The sequence below is a fragment of the Platalea leucorodia genome, assembly GCF_965183815.1.
Source record: "Platalea leucorodia genome assembly, chromosome: 13".
NCBI classification, from domain to species: Eukaryota; Metazoa; Chordata; class Aves; order Pelecaniformes; family Threskiornithidae; genus Platalea; species Platalea leucorodia.
Window position 1 is genome coordinate 9,617,984 of NC_138835.1, and position 21,278 is coordinate 9,639,261.

At 46.4% G+C, this 21,278-nt stretch overlaps 1 protein-coding gene across 1 annotated transcript; it reads right to left on the reverse strand.

Annotated features, from left to right (window-relative positions):
- Positions 1 to 2,051: 2,051 nt before the first annotated feature.
- CEBPB (CCAAT enhancer binding protein beta) lies at positions 2,052 to 15,862 on the reverse strand. The gene is made up of 2 exons (XM_082326156.1): positions 13,473 to 15,862; positions 2,052 to 2,138 (listed from the first exon to the last, which is right to left on the reverse strand). The coding sequence occupies exon 1, from the start codon at positions 15,601 to 15,603 to the stop codon at positions 14,617 to 14,619; it is 987 nt and encodes a 328-aa protein (XP_082182282.1). The 5' UTR covers positions 15,604 to 15,862; the 3' UTR covers positions 2,052 to 2,138; positions 13,473 to 14,616.
- Positions 15,863 to 21,278: the final 5,416 nt, after the last annotated feature.

The following is a 21,278-nucleotide window of genomic DNA, read 5'->3' on the forward strand; positions in this document are numbered from 1 at the left end:
GTTTTGGTGTTATGTTTAGTCATATATATGGTTGTTTGAGCCTTTTATTAGCCATGATTCATTCTGCATATCAGCATAAAGTGGTACTCATGCTTTCAGTCTATATCTGTTCCATGATGCTCAGTTATCTGTCTGCCCTTGAGCTATCGGTAGGTATGGATTTGCATGTACACTGTTCTCCTATGACAATAGTATGTTAGGAATGACCGGTCTGGTATTACCTGGTCAGGTGAGGTTCCATTCAAATAATGTACATCCCACCAAAACAATTCAGATCAAAGGTCTGTCTTTGAACAGAATTAAAATGTAAGGACTTCTAAAGCAATTTTAGCAGTTGGCTTTACAAATGAACTTATGTCAGCTGCTCTGTATGATGACTGACTAAATTACTTATATATCTAATCTTATCTAGCTATCTGTCTGTCTGTTTTTCAGCATTTCAGTACCCATCACCATATTATCTAGGCGCCACCATAAGATTAAGAAGCTCTGCAGTGACATTCTCAACATGATCTGTTCAAAGGTCATTAGCAGAGCCTTTCCTACTGGAAAAGATCGGAGGAGAGTATGGAAGTGAGCCGCAGAAGGAGAGAAGAAGGAAAAGGAGGTGGTAAGCTGTTGGAGCCATTTTGGTTGTGCTCATCCTGCGTGGCTTGCTTAGGTAGCACTGAAGTATAGGAACCTCATGTCAGCTGCCTTTATTCTGCTACAGGGACTATAGTGCTTGTTGTATGCTGTTGTCACTCAGAGTTATCTATCTCACATGGCCTCGAGACTGCTGTCCCTGTGCTTTCTTCAGATGCTGTTTACATGCCCGGTCTTTATGATTTCTGTATTTTGCTGCCTCAGAGCAGGACATTTCTCTCAAAAATTCCTAGTAGAGAGCAAGCACTGCAACTCAGGGAACCACCTTCTCCAAACTAATATATTAGTTAAAATTTTATTTTTAGCTTAGCGTGCAAATCCTACAAACTCGTTGTGTTTGAAGAAGCAAAAAAGGGTGGTTTTCAATGTACACAAAGTTACCTAGGACCCACAGAACCAGGAAAAATTATTTTACTCCAAAAGTCCCAATCCTGCTTCACTCAAGTCAGTTGCTGTAGTGTCTCTGCCAGGAACACAGGCTGAGGACAACCTGGAGAACTTGCATTACGGAAAGCCGGCACTGGCCGAACTGTGTTCACTGATGCAGTCTGTTGCTACTGTTTCAAGAAGTATACTGGTAAGTGAAAAATTCACCAGAGCTCTTTTTTTCACCATCACAATTAGGAAGCCTGGTTCAGTCCTGAGGAGGCCAATGACAGTATGCTGACATGTTGCTCCAGCAAACCCCTGGAGGTCTTTTGTACCCCTTTTCGTACAAAAACACTAGGGGATTTACACTAGGGGATAAATAGGTGGTTCCAAAGCGAGAAAGAAAGAGCCAAAGTTGGAAGCTAACCACAATACGTGGGTGTAAGCGATTACCAAAGGCTTCCAGTAACTCTGCTATCATCAGAGACTAGCTTTATGGGTATGGCCTCAAGAAGTTTCCCTCCACTTAATTAAAGAGGCAGATAAGTATCTAGGTGGAGTGTGCAGATAGGTTCTGAATGAGTTATCCACTAAGGCTGGTTCACTGCACCTATTGTTAAAGCCAAAATATAATATCAGATTAATGCATTATATTTGCCTATTATAGCACTATGTCATCATTATATGACATGTTATAATTAAAGCCCTGCGTTAGAAACAAAACTATTTGGCTTGGGATAAGTTGCCTTTATGACTTCTGTGGTTATGATTTCCTCCTTTTCTTAACCCCTTAAAACTGCATAATATAGCTATTTGTAACTGTACAAAGTTTCTAGTTTCAGATTCTAATCTCAGGTAATTCAATGTAAATAAAGTCAAAATCTGGCACATAGTCTTTTCCTGTGTCTGAATATTTGCTAATAGAGGGAAATCCACGTTGTTTGGGTCGAAGGAGTCACAAAGATGGGCATTAGATTAAATGACGGCGTGCATAGCTCACCCTCTAGCCCTCTCAGTTGTCATTCCGCTGTCCACATCAGTTCCTGATTTTGTACAATTCCCCATTACTTTTCAGGAGAGGAAGCCACTCAGCATACTTTCACTCTTTTTTTTCCTTCCTGGAACTACATGGGGAAAAATTGGTTATTAGACTAGTTTCTGGACCTAGCTCTCGGGAAACCATGCTCACGAATGCAAATCTGCAAAATGGGTGTGTGATTGCATGCCTAACTTGGAGATCCGATTAAGATTACAGTTTGGGTAACTGACAATGCTAATACGTTTAATTAGTGATTTGCATATGCAAGCTTTTAAATTTCAGTAGTTGGTGATTCATGCGGTTAAGTGCCAGCCTTAGCCTTGCTGTGAGATTTAGACAGACAGAGTATGCCAGCAGTAGCCCCTCTCCCCCACATCAAATGCACAGAGCAAGTCTTGTCACCAGTCAAGGTGTAATTTCCCAAAAATAGCCAGGCTTTGCCTGTTTGAGAAGCACACGTTGTAGGGCGATGATGAATCTTCCTGCTGTTGTTTGGTAGCTGTTTTTATTATTTAACGTTTTGCAATACTCTTATATAAATCTAATTGATGTCTTTTATATTAGTAACTGAACTATGGATTTGTTTGGTTTGGAGGTGACCACCTTAATGAAGGTTAATGACGAGAGGACGGTTGCCAATAGCTAGGGGTGATATCCCACTGTCTTAGTCAGTCAGTTGGTGAGAGTTGATTCTGTTGCTGCAATGCTGGTAACTCAATAGTTTGCTTCCTAATTCGTGGGTGACCTTTCACCTAGACTTGGAGAGAGCTGGATTTGGCCTTGGTAACTTGCTTGTGCAGTTTCGGGGCTTAAGCACACCAGGAACTATTTTGTTATTTCTGTTTCACTTAGATCTTGGAAATGTGCGTTCTCTTCACGGGGGCAATTTCTCCCGTGCAGGAAGGCCCCAAGTGTAAGTGCCAGATGTCTCAGCTCATCAGCCTGGGTTACATACAGACTTCTGATGTATATAGCTTACTGGAGACACATTTTTAGCATTTTGTCTAAAATAATAAAATTCCTAAAGTGAAAAGTAAAAAACTAATAATAATAATATGCAAAAATGTGATTTTTTTTTTTGCATAGAAAAGTTATTTCACCAGCTTTTGCCAATGGTACCCTGGGCACTGCTCAAGGGGAAATTTCCCTCTATGGCTGCTTACTCACACACATGTCACTAAACTTGATCCCACTGTGACTGCCCCTGTTCGCACGGAATTGGTGGCTGTGAAGGGATGACTCAGAGGGCAAAATGGGATATAATGGGCCACGCACAGGCGTTCCAGAAGAGTATTTTCTCTCCGGTGCTAATTAATTTTCTGCTCTGCAAAATACTTAACAATATAAAACACTGCTAATTTCTTTTTTCTTTAAACGTTTCCATCCGCCTCTTAAAGGTGCTTTTATGAACGGCATTCAGTCCTTTTCCATGTTGACTGATGAGCCAGGCCTAATTACATGGACAGCTTATTATCATGACGTTGTCCCTGAACAGTATGTTATTACATACTTAATAAAACTGAGACGATACCCACCAACATCAGGAATTCTATACTGTCAAAGGGAAGGGAATTTGAAAGGAAAATGCTGGGGACTCAGTGAAATTCTGTGAACACAGAGCTCAGATTCCAGGGGAGAAAAGAGAAGATGATAGTATACAAGTTTGGGGGTGATTTCAAATACTTCGAGAAGTATGAGGCATGATAAAAATATGGCCCCTGCAGAGGATTTCATCATGAGGGATAGGCTTCTCTACTCACTGGGTGAAAAAAAATTACTTTCTAATAGCATCTGCCTATTTTACATATATAATGAGCCAAACTCTGTGTGGTCATGTTACTGCCTGGGAAGTGTTTGGAGTGAGGGACAATTGTGCTTCCAGTCATTTTCACGAGAAAACTTTCCCTGCTGAATTCATTCATATTCTTAGCTTTGAATATAAACTTTAAATAATATATGGTATTGTCAAGGTCTCTTATCTCATATTGCACGGTTTTTTAAACAAGTAATACCTGAGACACCCTCCTCTGTTCTCCCAAATCCAGGAAGTATCTTTCTGCAGATAAAAGAACTGAGGCAAAGAAAGGTGAAGTAACTTGCCCGAGATCTGAAACAAGTTTGCAGCAATGCCAGATACAGGACTTTGCTTTCTTTACACCAGAATCACTGGGTCATCACTCCTACCTAATGAATGCAGGGCAGAGTCTCTGCAGCAGAGGCTGAAAAGTGCCTGGGCTTAACATTTTGCACAGGACCAGCGCAGCGCCCTCCTGCACTGTGCCAGGTCCCACTGGCTTGCTCGGCTGTGTAGTGTGGCCAAAGCCCTCCTGAGATCCCTAGCTAATGTTTAATCCTCGGGGGGGGGCTGAGAGAGGTGTTTATTTGGAGGTCACAGTCACCTCCCTTCTCCCCTCAAGACAACGTGGTAGGTAGTGGGGGGAAGAACCTAGTACTGCATTTGTAAAGAAGCATATAATAAATGGGCTTTTCTGCCCTAGATTTGCACACAAGAGTGATTTGATTATAAACAACTGTGGATCTTCACAAGCTGTGGATGCAGGAGGCTGACTCGGTCAGAGTTCCCAAGACATCAGACGGTAAAATGCAGCATTCCTCACAGGCGAGCTTTACGCAGTATGAAATGTTTTTGACATGGATAATTAATTTTCCCATTTGTCCTCTTCAATTCCTAAAAAAACTTCTACATATCCAAGCGCCAGCGACAAACTCTTCTCAGAATAAAGCCTCTTTTGAAGCAAGTGAGGGTCGCAAAGATCTGAAATGCTGATATCAGAAATGCTTATTTTGGACCAGCAGAGACTAAACGTTTGAGTGGTGAGAATAGTTCATAAGAAAGAAATAAGAGGCTGTTGGGAGATGGTCCTCACCCTCTTCTTCTTTGAATGCAGATGAGGATGAATCCTCATGCCTCATGGCAGCACGGCAGCACAGCATACCCATATTTTCACAGGCAGAAGCACATGCTGCAAAGGTAACTTTTCTTTGAGGAAGAAAACCACCCTATCATTTCTAGCCTTTATAGCAGCCAAGATAACCCTCAGAGTGGGAGCAGTGTGCGAAAAATAGAACGACATCTGCCTCAGTCTGCAGAAACCAAGAAGTAGTAGACCTGAGAGGTCCATATTGCCCTCTTCATTATAGGAATCTGTTGATCAGAAGATGAGGAAGGTACTAACTTGAGAGCACAGGTACTACCTTGATTAGCAGTTTCATAGTCTTGTAAAAAGCATCTCATTTTGCTCTCCCAAGTAGGTGGACCTTTGATGGCAGGTGGAGCCTAGAAAAGGATTAATGCTATTTTTTTTCTCCACATCTAATGCTGCCTTGAATGTTCAAGTGGAGTTATTGCAGAGGAGAGGATGCTGTGGGGGACTGTAGGCTGCATCCTCCAGCCCTACTCCACAGGCTCGCTAATAGACAGTGACTGCTGGAAGGGGGTACACAAACGCATTAAGGTATTTGGCCCTCAGCGGTTCTGTGTTGCAGAATGCTGCCCTGCTCCTGCCTGTCTGGGTGAGGTCAGGTACCCTACGGAGTGCACTGCTGCCCCCTGCTACCCCTGCTCTAGGAGTTAAATTTGTTAAAGCAGGATTTTGCCTTTTTTTTTTTTTAAAGAGAAACATTTTAGTTTTACCTCTCATAGTAAACTGACTCTAATGCCAGTAAAGCATGCCTAATTGGCAGGATTTAGAGACTGATCATTTCAATTTATGCCCAGAACAGGTAGGGCAGCAATGAAAGCCTCTCCCACCCAACCCCACCCCTTCTCGCCAATGCGCCTCAACCCTGCCCTGAAGGGACCACCTGGAGGGCTGAGAAGGGAGTTCCCTCCCTCTGCGCAATAAAAAGGCACAGTCCTACAGTAAATACCAGGTTAAGCTTATGGCTGTTTAATAGTTAGTGTACCTCCAGTAATAAAGCTCTTGCAGGGCTCGGGCAGAAGAGCACCTGCTAGTGAATTAATGCAAAAGCAGGAGCCATTTGCTAAGGTTTTGCCTTTAAGGACTTGGCAGAAAACACTAAAGTGGAATTTTCACTTCATGTTACCATGAGGTCAGTGGGAAAATAGTTCCTTGCCCCTAGCCTGTCTGTTGGAAACGGTTCCCATCACTGCCACAGCTTGCAATAGCCTTCCCAGAACCATGTACTGTTTGGTATCACTTCCTTCTTTCAAAGCCTCTTCACCACATGGAGATCTGCCTTCTTGTCCTTTTTGCCAAACCCTTTCCAATCTGTCAACCTCGCTTGTGAACTGTGTCCCCTACAACCAGGCACTAGACTGTATTACAAGAGGTTTGATTGCATCATTCCCACCTATTCTGAGTGCCCCGTCCTTCACAAGCCAAAATCCACAGGACCTAATTCTGGAGAAAGGTGCAATCGACCCATATTTGTTATTGACAGAAGAAGAACTACCAAGGAGCAGTGGGTTTCCCCTGTGGGAGCATCTGTTCATCTAAGTAAAATGCTTTGGAAAAAAAAAAAAAAAAGACAAGCCCTGTACAAACACCATGTCACTGTGAGCCTTTAGCGAATCAAGCTTGTGTAATTGCAGAACTAAAATAAAAATAACATTTTCCAGTAGCCACCGGTAGCACTCAGATTGCCCAATGCAGGCATCATTGCTTTTCTCAGCATCTGCTTTATCAGTTGTCTTCCAGCCCATAGAAGTCCATGGTTCCTGGCAGCAGCTCTTGCTGATGTGGAGTGGGTTATTGCTTAAGAATCCTTTGATCAGCAGCCAGGTACTAACACCATGCTCTGAAACGGTGGCTTGCCAGACCTGGCCAGCGTACAAACTGGATGGGCTCCTTCAGTACAGTAGGAGGAAATCAGGATTCCTTTTGGCCTGTTTGAGAGTATCTCATTCACCATCTTTCTGGACATCCAGATTTTCTATCATGTTTTCTTTCCCAGGACTTACGCCTGTGCCACAGCTGCATCGCAGCAGTGTAATCCAGAGGCCAGGCAGCTGCAGCTGAGGCTCTGGAAGGATGTGTTTCTGCAGAGCACTTGGCACATCCAAAACTTTAAAGCTTGTGTTCAGCATTGTTTTGCTTCTGCTTAGGTATGACATTCACTCAAGTACTTTGTTGAATTGGGACCCAACGATAGCCGTTAGAGCATAAGGTGTATCCCACTTGTCAGATGTTTTGTTGTTTGTTTTTTTCCTGGGAAATGCAAAAATGCTGAAGCCACTGTCATCTCCTTTTGTACAGGAAGAAACAGCCAAATCAGCCCACCAGGGTAGCTCTCTCGAATTTGAAAACACATGAAGCAAAAGTGCTCAAAATTAGCTAGGGCATGTGCTGTAAAACTGAGCAAGGGATAAAAATTTTCCCAGAGACACTGTGATCTCAGGTCCATGTATATACAGATCCATGTAAATACATCCATGTAAATACAGATCTATGCATTTATCATTACTCATGTGAGTAATAATAGTTCCACTGAAATCACTACAGCTACATGTATAAAATGAAGCACATATGTAAGATCCAGATCTAAATATATAATAGGCAAATACACCTGCAGCTATGGCAACTGCCCTTACAACTAGAGATGCACGTATGTGCATACAGCTTCTATTACATCTAGGGGCTAACTGATAATCTAAAGATATATAATAAACTGGTGAAAGAGCCAGGGCCAGAAACTGCCTCTTTTGTTTCAAAGCTCAGTATTTATCCCTTGCATCTTAATTTCTGTCAGCATTCTGCACTCATTAACTCTGCAGCTATGTAATTTGCTTTGAAAGTGGTTAAGGATACTGTGCACCCAATAGCTAGAGCCATGCATGAAGGCCCTCTGCCTTCTCTTCTACTCCTTCAGGCTTTGGGACTCATCCCAGCAATCGGCATTATTCTTAACTTCAAGCACAAAAATATTTTCTGCCACCAGGAGTGGTCATCAATAACTCAACGGCAGGACAGCAGTCCTGCTCGGAAGTTATCTTTCTTCACAGAGCTGGCACAAAAGCTGGCTTGTGTGCTGAAGTTAAGCATAAGTGTCTACAGTCCAGCTTGCATTCCTTTAAGTAACCAAACTCCTTGATAATTACTCCTTTTTTTTTGTAAGTCTACTCATCTCATTGTGCCAAGTTATCCCACAGATTTTATTCTGCTCCTTGTACATTTAAATGTTAGACACGCTGAAGTATCTTAATAAATTACATTCCAGGTTCATTTTCTGGCCTTTTGTATTTCAAAAAACAATAGAGACAGGATCTGTATTTTACTGTTCCAAATAGGACACCTAGGCTCGGAGAAGTGTGGCGAATCACTGTCAGAAACATCCAGCCCCGAGTTATTGTCTAGATGGCAGGGGCTGGGGAAATCAGCAAAACAATGTTTCTGCTCGCAAGCCACCACTGCTCTCCTTCTGCTTCTCAAACCGGCTCCAGGCACTTTCTCTTGTTCTTGTGATTCCCTTCCTGAATTACTTCAGCCAAGTAATTGTTTCATCATGTTGCACAGAAATATTTTCCCATCGTGTCACCATGACATTCATTTCTAAAACCAAAGCTCCTCCGCTCGCTTATAGAAAATATATCACAAAAGTTTTGTGGACCCAGATCCCAGGTGAGCTACAGAGGAGGGGAATACAGCAGATGAGGCCTTAGAGGGATTCTTGCATTGTTTGGAGACTGATTCCCATTACTGTGATTTCTAGACAACATCAATGAGCTACTTACCAGAGGCTTAATGACCTGCTGTTGCAATATACTCACAAACCCAAGGCAGTTATAGAAAACAAACAAGCCGTTGCGCGTGGTTGGGATGGGGATAGAGCCCATAGCATCTTATAGACTCTATCAAAAAGTCAGTTCTTTACTCTGACTGGCACAACGTACAGAGGTGCCCGTGTTCGAGCTCATCAAAGCCAGGTCTGCTGACCGAGCCGGCACTTCTACAGCGTGCCTGATGGAGGGCATGTGTGAGTCTTAGCGCATTTGTTCTGCAAATTGTATGAAATTAGGAGACCTAATGAAAACCTCTGATTTAAATACCCTGAACTCTGAGAAAGTGCTTTGATAGCTATGTAATGTGTGATACAGGAATCCCAGAGGCAAGAGCAGATAGGACAGGGTAAGGTGAAAACTGGATGTAGATCTAAGTCTTCCTTAGCTTTTAATTGGCTAGAAAATATTATTGGAATTTATTATTTATTATACAAACAATTTTAATAGTAAATATATAAATTCATGAAAATTTTAAAATAAATGAGGGTTAAATTTGGTGCTGCTCTGTCAAATTGTGGCAACCAGTTGGAAGGTTTGGAATGAAATGTCTCCTTATCGTAAAGGCAAATCAATTATTAGCTTCAGCAACTATTTACCCATTTATCCTCATTTTGAATTCCAGCCCTATTGTTTTTCACATCCAGGCAGATCCACCAACATTTCTAGGAGGGGAGGAAAGCCTTTTATTCAAAACAAAACATTCAAACAATTTAGCAGGTGGGGAAATGATCACGAAAGGCATTTTGGTTTCCAATAGTTTCCAATAGATCAAACTGAGCAAATCAGAATTGCGGCAATGCCGAACGTGAGAGCTCTGCTTGACTGCGGCTCCCGGGGCCTGGCGTGCTGGCGTCGAACCCCAGGGGTGGTGCTCCTGGCGGCCGCGCTGCCGCTTCCAGGATCGTCTCAAAGAGAAACTCTCCTGGAGTTTCACATCGTTTTGCATCAGGCGAACACCGCACCATAAATTTCACATGATCCTGATGTCAAGCCAAGGCTGTATCTAATCTTTTTAGGTGTTTACATACTCACCATAGATTGCACTGCTCGTCTACCCAGGCTGGGGCAAAACAGCCTCAGTTCACGTGAAAGAATCGGGAACCTCAGAAAACCTCGGGATATTATCCAAGTGTAGAGTTTCTACCAAAGTTTAGCTTTATGTTGCAAAGATTAAACTCTCAGACTATGTTTAGGGTCCCAGCAAAGAGTTAAATAGAACTTCTTTCTTTTAATGATTTCACTTGTCTGTTCAGCGACTGTCTCTCAAAGAGAACTAATTCCCTCACATATGTAACGTATAGTTTTGGCCACATGGTTTTATTTTTACTTTATTGATTGATTGATTAAAAAAAGGTGTTCAGAATTTGAACAGAATTGTTTCCTTGGGAATAGTTAACTATATTACTAGTTTTGTTTGGATTTCCTGATTAATGTATTAGGACCCTTTCAACATCCATGCATAGGTTTAAATTTTTATTCACATTTCACATTAGTATATGAGGTTTGCCCTAAAATTCTGACTGTTAAGCATTTGCATAGACTTAAACATAAAAAAGGCTAACACTCAGGAGAACAGTAATAAATTTTTTTTTGCATTAGCAATCGGTAGCAAAAAGAATTAGAACAACATTCGTCATTACCCCCGCCGTCCACCATATGATCATCTCTGTCCAGGACAAACTGAACGCAGAACCCTGCCACTTTAGACCCACTTTGTGTCGGTATGAATGACAGGAAAATGCAAGACAATGCTTATTGTACCTTAAGCGATATCACTATAAATAACAAAAGAAGATGTGTAATTTGGCCTCATATACATTTTTTCTCTTTATTAAAGCAGATACTGAGTTGCATTGACTTTTATTCTGGTCACAGCTAACGAAACATTGCTTGAAAACTAGCTAGTATGAGAGTAACTTCATATTTTTATACATATCCACATCAACGACAGTTGTTCTGGCAATGAAATTGTAAAGGTAAACATTGTGCACAAAGCTTTTTTCAGGTTGTCATTTCGATATCTGAAGGCTATTGCAGAATTTCGGTGAGGAAAAAAACAGTGTTACCAAATGTGACCAAGTCTCCGGCCCAATAACCCTTTGGTGCAGGTGTGCGATTTGGGTGATTTGATAGAGGAGAAACAATTAGTACAGAAACAAGCGTAAATTTTCCTGCATCTTCCAAGAGTCACTAATGGAAAGCAGTGGGAAAAGTGTGAAAGCAACACCACAGTGTCAGAGCTGCAGGGGTTATACATGCTTTGGGCAGATAAGCAGAGAGTAGTATTTCTATTCATAGATAGAAGAACTGCTAAGAAAATTATAATTGTATTTTTAAATACTTTGTATTAAAATGATACATATGATTCCTTTTGCAGAACTAAGTACAACTGAACTCAAACACCTAGCAAATGATAAACCAGCACTAGACGCTTTGGAAAGGGGATGTTAGTGCTAGGGATTTGATCTTACAGACATAGGAAAAAACTGTTATTTTAGTAGTAATGAGAAAGACCTGTATCAAGCAGTCAATGTAATAAATAATTTGAAGGGGGGAGGAAGCCCAAATGAAATGCTGTTTATAAACTTCCATAAAATTCAGAACAGACTGCTGGAGTACGTGCCTTAAACTTCTCTGCACGGTTTGCCTGCATATAGACTGCAAAGTCTTACCACAAGCTGTACCGAGTCGCTTTAGGAAAAGAAACTCAAGAGACCCTGTCAGAAGACAACTGAGACGCATGGAGTACTGCTTTCAGCCAACAGAATCTTATTTGTAATGGGAAACCGTATCAATATTTGGAGCTGAGCCACTGTTTGGACAGGGATTTTCCAATTCCCCCACTGTGATTAGAAAAGGTATTTGGAATCTTTTGTCTATTTTAGTGCTCGGAGTTTTTTCAGATTAATTTCCAAACTATTTTTTCCAGACTATTTTGTTCTAGGAGATGTTTTAATTACAGGGGCTTTTTCATATGCTTGTTTATAGAGCAGGGTATTTCATGACCTCCATGCATTTAATAGTGCTACAAAGCTCCTAAAATGTAAGTTATGTGGGTAATACAAGATTAAGAATGAAGGATTCGGGAATTCTTTTTGCAACTCTTTCACGGATTCCTTCTGAGGCTAGTGTAAAATTGGTGCATTCGTGTCCTCGATTTTCCTGTCTGTAATTGCATCTTTCTGACAAAAACTCATTGCTGCAGATTTCCTCCTGAATGAGAAATCTGTAATCCTAATTAAGAGATACATTGGAATACAGCAGTAACTTAAACATCGTTCTTTAAATTGCAGCAGCACTGCCCTGGCTCTCCTGAACGGCGGCAGGCAAAGTTTAAGGACGGGATTAGCTCATTCATGCCTGATAGAGCTCTGTCTCCAAAACTGGACTATTATTTAAACAAATATAAAGACCTTTAGTACATCTTATCTTTCAATCTACCCTGCCTTCCAGCCCCCACAAACTGAACTTTTGCTGGAAGCTTTATCATTTAGAAAGCAAGCAAGCAAGCAAGCAAGCAATGTATCTGAGGACATCTTCAGTCCTCCAGCAATTCCACCCTCAGCAGCACTCCGCTCTGACTGGGAAGGCTGCTTCAAAGTTTGGGTAACATTACATGGCCTACAGCACAACAAGAAAATCGCATCTAACGATGTGGATAAGTTTCGTAACTAGAAGAATAGTAGAATAAACAGCCACAGGAGGCTGGAGTAATCATCGTCACGAGGGACAGTCAAGACAAGATCTAACGTCTGTCTTGCCTGCAAGAACTTGAGTCATGCTGGTGCAGGAGCTAGCTCAACCAAGAAAATCTATTCTTAGGGTCTCATAAAAACAACTTAACTTGACTGTACAAATTAAAAAGCAAACGGCAGAAATCTGTATCAGGACTAACACTCCACTGCTTACTACTGCACAGCTCCTAGCAGGAGCTACGGAGGCACTGCGGGAGCAGGGAATGTGTAACCGATTTCAGTAAGGGCTCTGGGAGATTCACCCGCAGGAGGCTATAATCTTAAGTGTCAAAAAAAGCAGAACAGTTCTTTCAGGAGAAAACATGCTTTGCTTAAAGAAACACTAGCAGTAAGCCACAAATTCAAGATTTGTCCTTCTGCAATCCACTTCTGTTTGGATTGGAATGTATAGCAGCAAATTCAAGTCCGCTGTCTTTATACTGAAAAATCCCTCTGTGTTCAGCTGTCAGACAGAGCATAGACCATTAAAGAGTTTCTTTTCTGGGGCACTGGGAATCTGGATCTAAAAACTTAATGCTTAAATTTGGCCTAACAGGAAAATGGAAAATGCTGAATAAGACTCGATCATTTGCCCAACTCCCTCCACATAACCAGCTTGAGACTGTTAACGTCTTACAGACCTCGACACAGCCGCATACGGCGGGGGGACTCACACAGCCCGGGAGCCCGGGCAAGGCTGGCTTGTTCCATCGGCAGGCAGAGCCTTAGTTCTCTCTAAAACAAAGTTACGGCCTGCTACAAACCTCCTCCTCCTCTGCCACCCCCCCCGTTGTCTGTCGCTTGCCCCCGACAAACACGCATGCACACAGAAACAAACACCCCTCCACAGAGAAACTCCATCAACAGTTTTTAGAAAAATGTCTCAAGAGAAAAGATAAGGAGTTGTTCATGTGCCTCTCACCTGGCCGGGGTTCAGGAGAGATTCCTGAGCAATGACTGAAATTACCGACATCCAACAGAAATGCTACTTTCTCATGTTTATTCCTGTAAACTACAAACATAAGAAATGCTGAATCATAACTTAGAGAATATAAACCCTGTAAAGGAAAAAAAAAAAAAAAACTTTCAAGCTTCCTCCCTTACTTTTTCTTCCTCCCTCCCACTTCAGACTTGGTGTTACTTTGCCAAAGACTGGTCATGGTTTGGATAGCACATCTCGCTCTGCACGCTCAGGACAGCAAGAAATGCAAAAAAACCCCAACACAAACACCTCCTCCCCAAACAACACCCAAGCGGCAGCTAAAGCAAGTGATTAGAGGAAATAAAATGAGGCAACAAGAACTGGCTAAAGCATCCAGCTCTGCTCTTTGCTGGGTTTCTCCTGAGGTTTTTGTTTTTGTTTTCTTTTTCTTTCTCTGAGTCACAGAGAAAGTCGGAAAGACCAACAAAAATCCTGATCCCTGGTCACAGCATTGAGCCAGATTCAGCTAGAATTTCAAGCCTGCGTTTAATCTACCTTTAAATGTGCCTTCAAAATAAAACAAGCTACTTTTTTTAACCTAGTCATAAAGTTTATTAAAATTGTTCATTAATGCTTCAAATGTAGCAAGAATGCATAGATCCCAAAATATACATATGTATTTTCTTATAGAAATAGATTATTCTTTATAATAAAAAAAACTGTAGGAACATCTTTAACAGATTACTCAATTCATGACTGACAGTTACACGAGATTGCATCATGTACACAGCATTCCCAGCCATGCTTATAGGATTGCATCACTTTGCCCTTGCTCTCCTCTCGCTCTTTTAAATAACCCCAGCGCCCAGCAGCCTGCAGAGCCCGCCCGGGGCCGGGGCCGGGGCCCCACCGCCGACAGCCCCCGGCCCCCGGCCAGCTCCCCGCGCCGCGGCGGGACCTTCCGCCAACATGTAAATAAAGACCAAAAAAAAAAAAAAAAAACCCACAAAAAAAAAAAAGAAAACCAACCCCAAACCGTCCAACCCCCCCCGCCCCCGGGCTCTCCCTCGCCCCGGCGCCAGGGGAGCGCAGAGCGGGGCTCGGGGAGCCGGCGGCTCCGCTCGCCCCGCGGCCCGGCCGGGGGTCAGCAGCGAGGCGAGGAGGCGAGCAGGGGCTCGGGCAGCTGTTTGAACAAGTTCCTGAGGGTGCTGAGCTCCCGGGAGAGCTGCTCCACCTTCTTCTGCAGCCGCTCGTTCTCGGCCGTCAGTTCCAAGACTTTGTGCTGCGTCTCCAGGTTGCGCATTTTCGCTTTGTCGCGGCTCTTGCGCACCGCGATGTTGTTCCTCTCCCGGCGGAGCTTGTACTCGTCGCTGTGCTTGTCCACGCACTTCTTGGGCTTGTTCTTGCCCGCCGCGGGCGCGGAGTAGCCCCCGCCGCCGGCGGCGGACTTGGAGGACTCGGAGGGGTTGGGGGTGCCGGGGGGGCTGGAGGAGGAGGAGGTGGAGAGGTTCCCGCTGCTGCCGCTCGGCACCGACTGGTAACCCAGGTAGGAGCGCACGGTGCTGCCGTAGGGCGAGGACATGCCCCCCGGTCCCGGCCCGGCTCCCCCTTCTTCCTTACGGGGCCCTTTGCAAGAGTCCAGGGTCTCGAAGACCGGCTCCACCTTGGTTTCCACGATCTGGGGCGGGAAGCAGCCCGGCAGCCCCCCCGGCTTGTGGCTCTGGCTGGCGCAGGGGTGGCTGTGCCGGGCGAGGCTGATGTAGGTGTAGTCGGGCTTCTTGCTCCCGCCGCTGCCTTTATAGTCCTCGGCGAAGAGATCGGAAAGGAAATCTTGGCCGCCGCCGCTGCTGCAGGGAGGCTCAAAGTTGCCCCCTGCTGCTGCTGCGGGAGGAGGCGGCTGCGCCGGCTGCTGGGATGCTAAGGGGTCCAGGTAGGGGCTGAAGTCGATGGCTCTCTCGTGGTCCCCTACGGTGAGCTCGGTCATGGAGCGGCCCCCGGCCGCCCGCGGGTGCAGCTTGTTGAGAGCAGCCAGACAGTCCGCCTCGTAATAGAAATTAGCCACTTCCATGGATTTAAAGGCGGGCGGCTGGATGGGGAGGCATGCTGCGTCCCAGGCCACCAGGCGTTGCATGAAAGCAAAGGGGGATGCGGGGAGGAGAAAACGACGCAGGGGGGGCCCCCCCGGCAGAGGATCAAGCTGCCGCCGTCGGGGTGGGGGGCTCCAGACCCTGCCTCAGTCTCTGGCGCTGGGCACGGCCCCCGGCTGCGCTGCCCACCTGGGCTGGATCAGTCCCTGCGGCGCGGCGGGGCTTCACCGCTCCGGCTGCTGCGGCGGGAGCTGGCGCCTCTCCTCCGGACCATCTGGTTCTGGGTCCCGTGTCCTAAAGTCTCTGACTTAGGAAAGTTCCTTTCCTCAGTTATTTATAGGGGCGGTGGATCCCATAGCAACAGGCGCGTCACCGCCTGGCCGCCTGCCGCGCTGCACGCCCGGGAGCTGCTGGCCCCGGCCCCGGAGGAGGCACCCGCGGCGGGTGTGCCGGGCCGGGCCGGGCCGGGCCGGGCCGGGCCCCGCCGGCGGAACGCGGGGTCCGCGGGGCCGGAGCGGCCGCAGGGCCCCGCAGGTGAGGGGAGGGTCGCGGCTGGCCCGCTCGGCCCCGGCGGGGACACGCGTGTGCGGGGACGCTGCCTGCCCCCCTGCGGCCTGGGCTCCGGGCTCCGGGCTCCGCACCTGGGGCGAGGCTGGGGGCGGACAGCGCCGGGGGGCGCGCACCCCGCCTGGCTCCCCCTTTGCCCCGGGGGAAACGAAGGCAGGAGGGATTTTTCCAAGTCCCTTTGCCAAGGCAGGGGAAAAGCTGCAAATGAAAGACAGATCCCGTTATTCTCCGTCCAGTGCCTGGCTACGGAGAGCCCACGGGCGGGCGGGAGCGCCCGGGCGGCCGCGCACGGAGCCGCGTCCCCGCGGCGGGCAGGGAGCGGAGCGGCGGCCTTGGAGCGGGGCACGGCGCTGCTCCCGGCTTCGCGGCTGCCAGCGGCCAGGGCCGAGCAAACCCGCGCTCCCCTCCCCGCCTCCGTGCAGGGACGGTGGCCTTGCCGCGTGTCGCGGTGTACTGACCCGGCGTGACATGGTGCCGCCGTCGGGGTACGCGGGAGTCTGTGCGCTGACACCGGTGCAGCGCGATTCGGGAGGAAGGTGGGATACGTGCAGAGAAACATGGAATCCGAATGTTTTTAGAATCGCGGGGTAAGTTTGGGAAGGAAGACTGAATCTTGATGTCCGTTTTAATTAAAGACACCCACCTTGGGAATCAAACTTATATTTTCACTCTCTTACTCCCACATTTACCTGTCTACAAGCTGGTGATTCATCCCCAGAATAAAGGACATTAATTTAAAACAAAACATATAATTAAAGGAAGTAGGAGTGTCCTTCACCTCAGTAAAGAAGACCTAGCACTGCAGGGAAAATGACACTGCCTCTTAGAATAATGTGAAGCAATCCTGCGGTGTGGGAAATATTGTAACGTTAAGCCAGAGGAACAGGTATTGCATTATACGATTCAAACAGTCAACTGTTCATAATGTTCAAACCTCAGAACTTTGAAAAGAGGAAGAATTCAAGAATCAGTCAGTGGACCATCGGACTTTTTCTTTCTTTTATTTTTTTCGTTCGCTTTTTCTTTTCACGTTTTAAAAGGATTTTTTTTCTTTCTGTAACAAAAGCACCCTAACAGGTTTTCAGGCTTCAAATATTTCTAGTTCCATCTTTATCTACCAAGTTAATCTTTGGTGAGTGCACCAGAGATTAAATTGGAGCTGGGCCTGGCCAGAGAGCTGGGTCTGGAGGTTGTAGTTGGAGCCCATACCTTCGTAAATACAAACATCTGTATTGGGTGCAAATACTGGCAAGTTGCAGTGAGCCAGGGCTTGTTCTTCTGGCTGTTTACTCCCTCGTTCTGCATCTTTATCCTGCATTCTGATCTGGCAGTTACGTCCAGCGGCTGCCCTAACTGGCCCTCGCAACTGAACTCTTGGAAATCGGTCTCATGTGCTTCCTACCTCCAAAACCCCTCAGGGACCCACAAGCAGAAGGTCTCCTGCCGTGGCGGCCTGCTGAAATGCATGCTTGGTCTTTCCTGGCATTACCCCAACGGGTCTCCAGCTTGCCACGGCCGTTGGCTACAATCGAACGCTAAAACTGGTTGGTAAATTTCCTGGGCAATTTTTCAAGATATTTTTGGAGATCTAAATTTGCCCTCTTCAAATTTCTGCCCTATTCTCTGCTGCTCTGCAGCAGAACGTTGTACTCTGCCCGGGCCGCTCTTCCCTAACAAAATAAGATGTCTGGGCGACTGTCATGTGAAAGAGATTCTATCAGGGATGGTGTGGCCCACACCTCCTTTCCAGGCCAGCGCTGAGTAATGCCGGAGTCACCCAGATCACACGTCAGCCAGGGCGGTAATTGAGGTTGGATGCCCAGCTTGTCCTCTCCTTCTCTTCTGCCCCCTCACCTCCCTCCTGTACCTGGATCTCTTTAAACTTCCTCCAGCTCACCTCAAATCCCAACATCCACTCTCGTGGAGCCGACGTCCGTTCTCAGCTTCTCATGGGAACCTTGTTGGCGGGACTAACCACTTATCCAAAACCCTAGCATTCGGCAAGCAGGTTTTGAGCTAACTCTGGTCTCTTTTAAATTGTTTCTGCACTTGTCATAACAAATGCATGGCCAGAAATGGAGTTTTTGAAATGGGTACAGGTGCAGAGCGAGGCTTGCACCGCAGAGGCTTGGGTAGAGGTCTGGGCACACCGAGCTGTCCCTGGCTTGGCCCGGCCAGATGTGCAGAGGCTGCTAATAATCGTCCTGGAAAACCTCCTCAGAGAGATGCTTTAGATAGGGAAAGAGATGCAGACATTCCTGGGGAAGGGATCCGGGCACTGATCTCACTCTGTGAAAAACCGGAGGGCAGCAGCCCTTCCGCAGCACGTCTCCCAACAGAGCAATTCTCAGCAGAAAGGCAGCACTTCTGTGAAAAGCACCTTCTTTCTAGTGATTTCATGATTTCTTTTTTTCAAAACTAGTCAGCTGAGGAGACAGCGTAACTCACAAACTACTTAGTAGGAACATCAACATTTTTGAGCAGAAAAAAACATTTCTGATGCAATAGAATCCAGATTGCTCTACATTCATGCGTGAAACAATATAGATACTGGGAGGGTAACGGAAGGATACTAGAACGGTGAAAAGGCGGAGGGAAGAATCTCATCCACACTGCTCATTTCTGTCATTAATTAAATTCTACTCTCCAGTTTGCCTTTTGTACTGTGGAAGCCACAACTTTCCAGCTCCAGGCTCAGACCTACAATAAAGCATTGCAGAGGCATTTTCTTCCTGGAAATTGTCTTCTTTTCCAGGATTTCTTGCAAGCTCTCCAGTTCATGCGCTCCAGGTCTACAGCAGCTGTCCCTGGAAGGACAGCTTTGCGGAGATGCTATTAGTTTAATGGTGACAGCTCAAACACTGAAGTGTTTGTAAGGAGGTCTGTGGACAGAGGATCATACTCTAGAAAAAGGCTGTCTGTAATTTCTGATGCTTCTTGCTGCAGGCTTGCCTCATGTATTATTTGCCTTGCAGTAGCTCTTAGCAGATCAGTGAGATCAGAGCTGCGTCACGCGAAACCCTGTGTGAACACAGCTGCTCACCCCGAGACCTGCAGCCCAAAACAAGATAGAGGGGCAGAAGAGGGGCGAAGAGGAAAGAAGTTAATGCCGAAAGATGACAGTTGCATCAACGAACAAGACGCTGTCGGTAGGCAGTATGTTGGAGGTGAGCTAAAGAGGGGAATGTGCGGGGTTCCCGAGCAGAGCAGTCTCCCTGCATGCGGGCAGGCTGGGAGAGAGCACAGAGGTGGTGTGGGAAGGTCTCTGGGGGGTAGGAGGGGACCTTGCCTGAAAGACTGACTGAAGTGGAGCAATGTTGCAATAAAGGCTGCAAAATGGAGAAGTAAAATTGAAATTCATTTCTGCGCATGTTGTGCGCTCTGTTTTTTCTTCTTCCTAGCCCCAGGTCCCTCTTTATACAGCCGCACACCTTGCGCCAACAACAGCTCATAAGTTGTACCTGGCAGAGGCCAGATTTCAATCTATTGCTTTCCACTTGCCTTTCTCCACTGTAAAAAACAGCGCTTGTGAAATGTCAGACAAGGACAATGTCTCAACTCAGAGAGAGGTTGGCTCTCCTTCCGTCTCCCCCCAGCTCTTAGGCCAGGCTCGAGACTTTGCCTCATTCTAACATAAAAACCGATTGCCACATGCTTTCCTCTCTTCTGAAACCGCAGCTGCGATACTCTGCCTTGCAGTCCCCAGCGGCAGGGAGCTCCCCAGGCGGTTGCAGGCCATGTCTCCTGGCCTCCTTCTGTTCTTTTGTTACAGACCAGAGTCCTTCCCCTCCCTTAGTGCTCCCTCGCCCCTTGTTCCCATGTGACATGGTGATGCTCGGGGATTTGTTGGTCTTCTGCTGATTTTTCTGCTCACCTCTGACCTAGCATGCTTGGCCTTTGCTCAATCCCTCTTTATCTACATGTTGCTCTTTGCCCTACCGAGTGCTGCAGAGACGACACCTGGGGATTGGCACCGCTGCCTCCAGCCGGTGGGACAACATGAGCGAAATACCTTCCCCTACCGGACTGAAAATTTTCCAGAGCAAACTGGAGGTCAGAGCACCCCCGCTGTGGCTCAGCGAAAGAAAGAAAAGGAGGGAGAGCCAGAGTGCACGCAAACGCCCGTGGAAGGGAAGAGTGACAAAGCAGAAGCTACAGCCTCCAGTCCTGCATTGCAGAGAAAGTCCATGTTGAAGCCATTTGGGTGGCAAGACGTGAGCTTGCTTTCTGAGCAGGGACAGTAAGAAGTGACCTTGTCTCTTACGAGTAGCCTGTTTCCTTGTATTCAAAACAAAATGGCAGAGAAGCTGCTGTCCACTAATTTTCCAGAAGTTCTCGATAGTTGTCTGACATTTCCTAGGTAATCGTAGCCTCCTACTTTGATGAATTTGTTACAGATCACACGTTAATGCTTTTTTCTAGGGTATCCAAGCTTTCAAAAGATCCATCGGGGGAATAGGAACCCTATCCTTCCAGGATACCCTGCCAAGCGTCAAAAGAACCCAGTAAAAGGAGTTGGTAATTAATTTAGGAAATTGCCAAAAGAGGAGAACTCTTCAGAGGTCCTGAGGCTGCAGGCCAGGTAGCTGGAACTCCATGCTTTGTATTGCCAGGGGCAACATGAACCGAGGGAAGCCTTAGAGTGACAGGAAAGCGGGCCTAAGTGAAGAATTAAAAGATTTTTCTTCATTAAAAGCATTAAAGGTCTGTGCCCTAGACAATACAATTACTTCTTTTTCATCTGCTCTCCTCTGGTGTGGAGCACCATGGGGAAAGCGGGGCTGCCAGGGAATCAGCTAGGACTTGTTGGTTGTGAGTGCTGGCATCTAAGAACAGCCCCTGGGCTGGTCCGTGTCGCCTGGCAGCTGGCCTCGGCGGGCTGGCTACCAGGTGGGGATAGCCACAGCGCGCCGTCCTCCGCACACCTCGCTTCTTGGTCCCTGCCATCTCCCTATCTTCGCATTTACGGCTTTGGACGGGAGCCGTAGGAGTGGCTGTTCCCGCTCTCCCACCCACTGACGCTTTCCCATGCCGGAGAGAGTCCAGCAAGGGAGCTGCAGCCAGTTTCTGCTCCCTCCGTGCCTTGTGGCTCAGGAAGAGCCCAGAATTGCACAAGCGAGGGTAACGGGCGGGAGAAATGGGTCTGAAAGCT

Bases quoted from the DNA above. Each gene is read 5' to 3' on its own strand.
- CEBPB (XM_082326156.1), bottom strand. From the start codon at position 15,603: ATGCAACGCCTGGTGGCCTGGGACGCAGCATGCCTCCCCATCCAGCCG.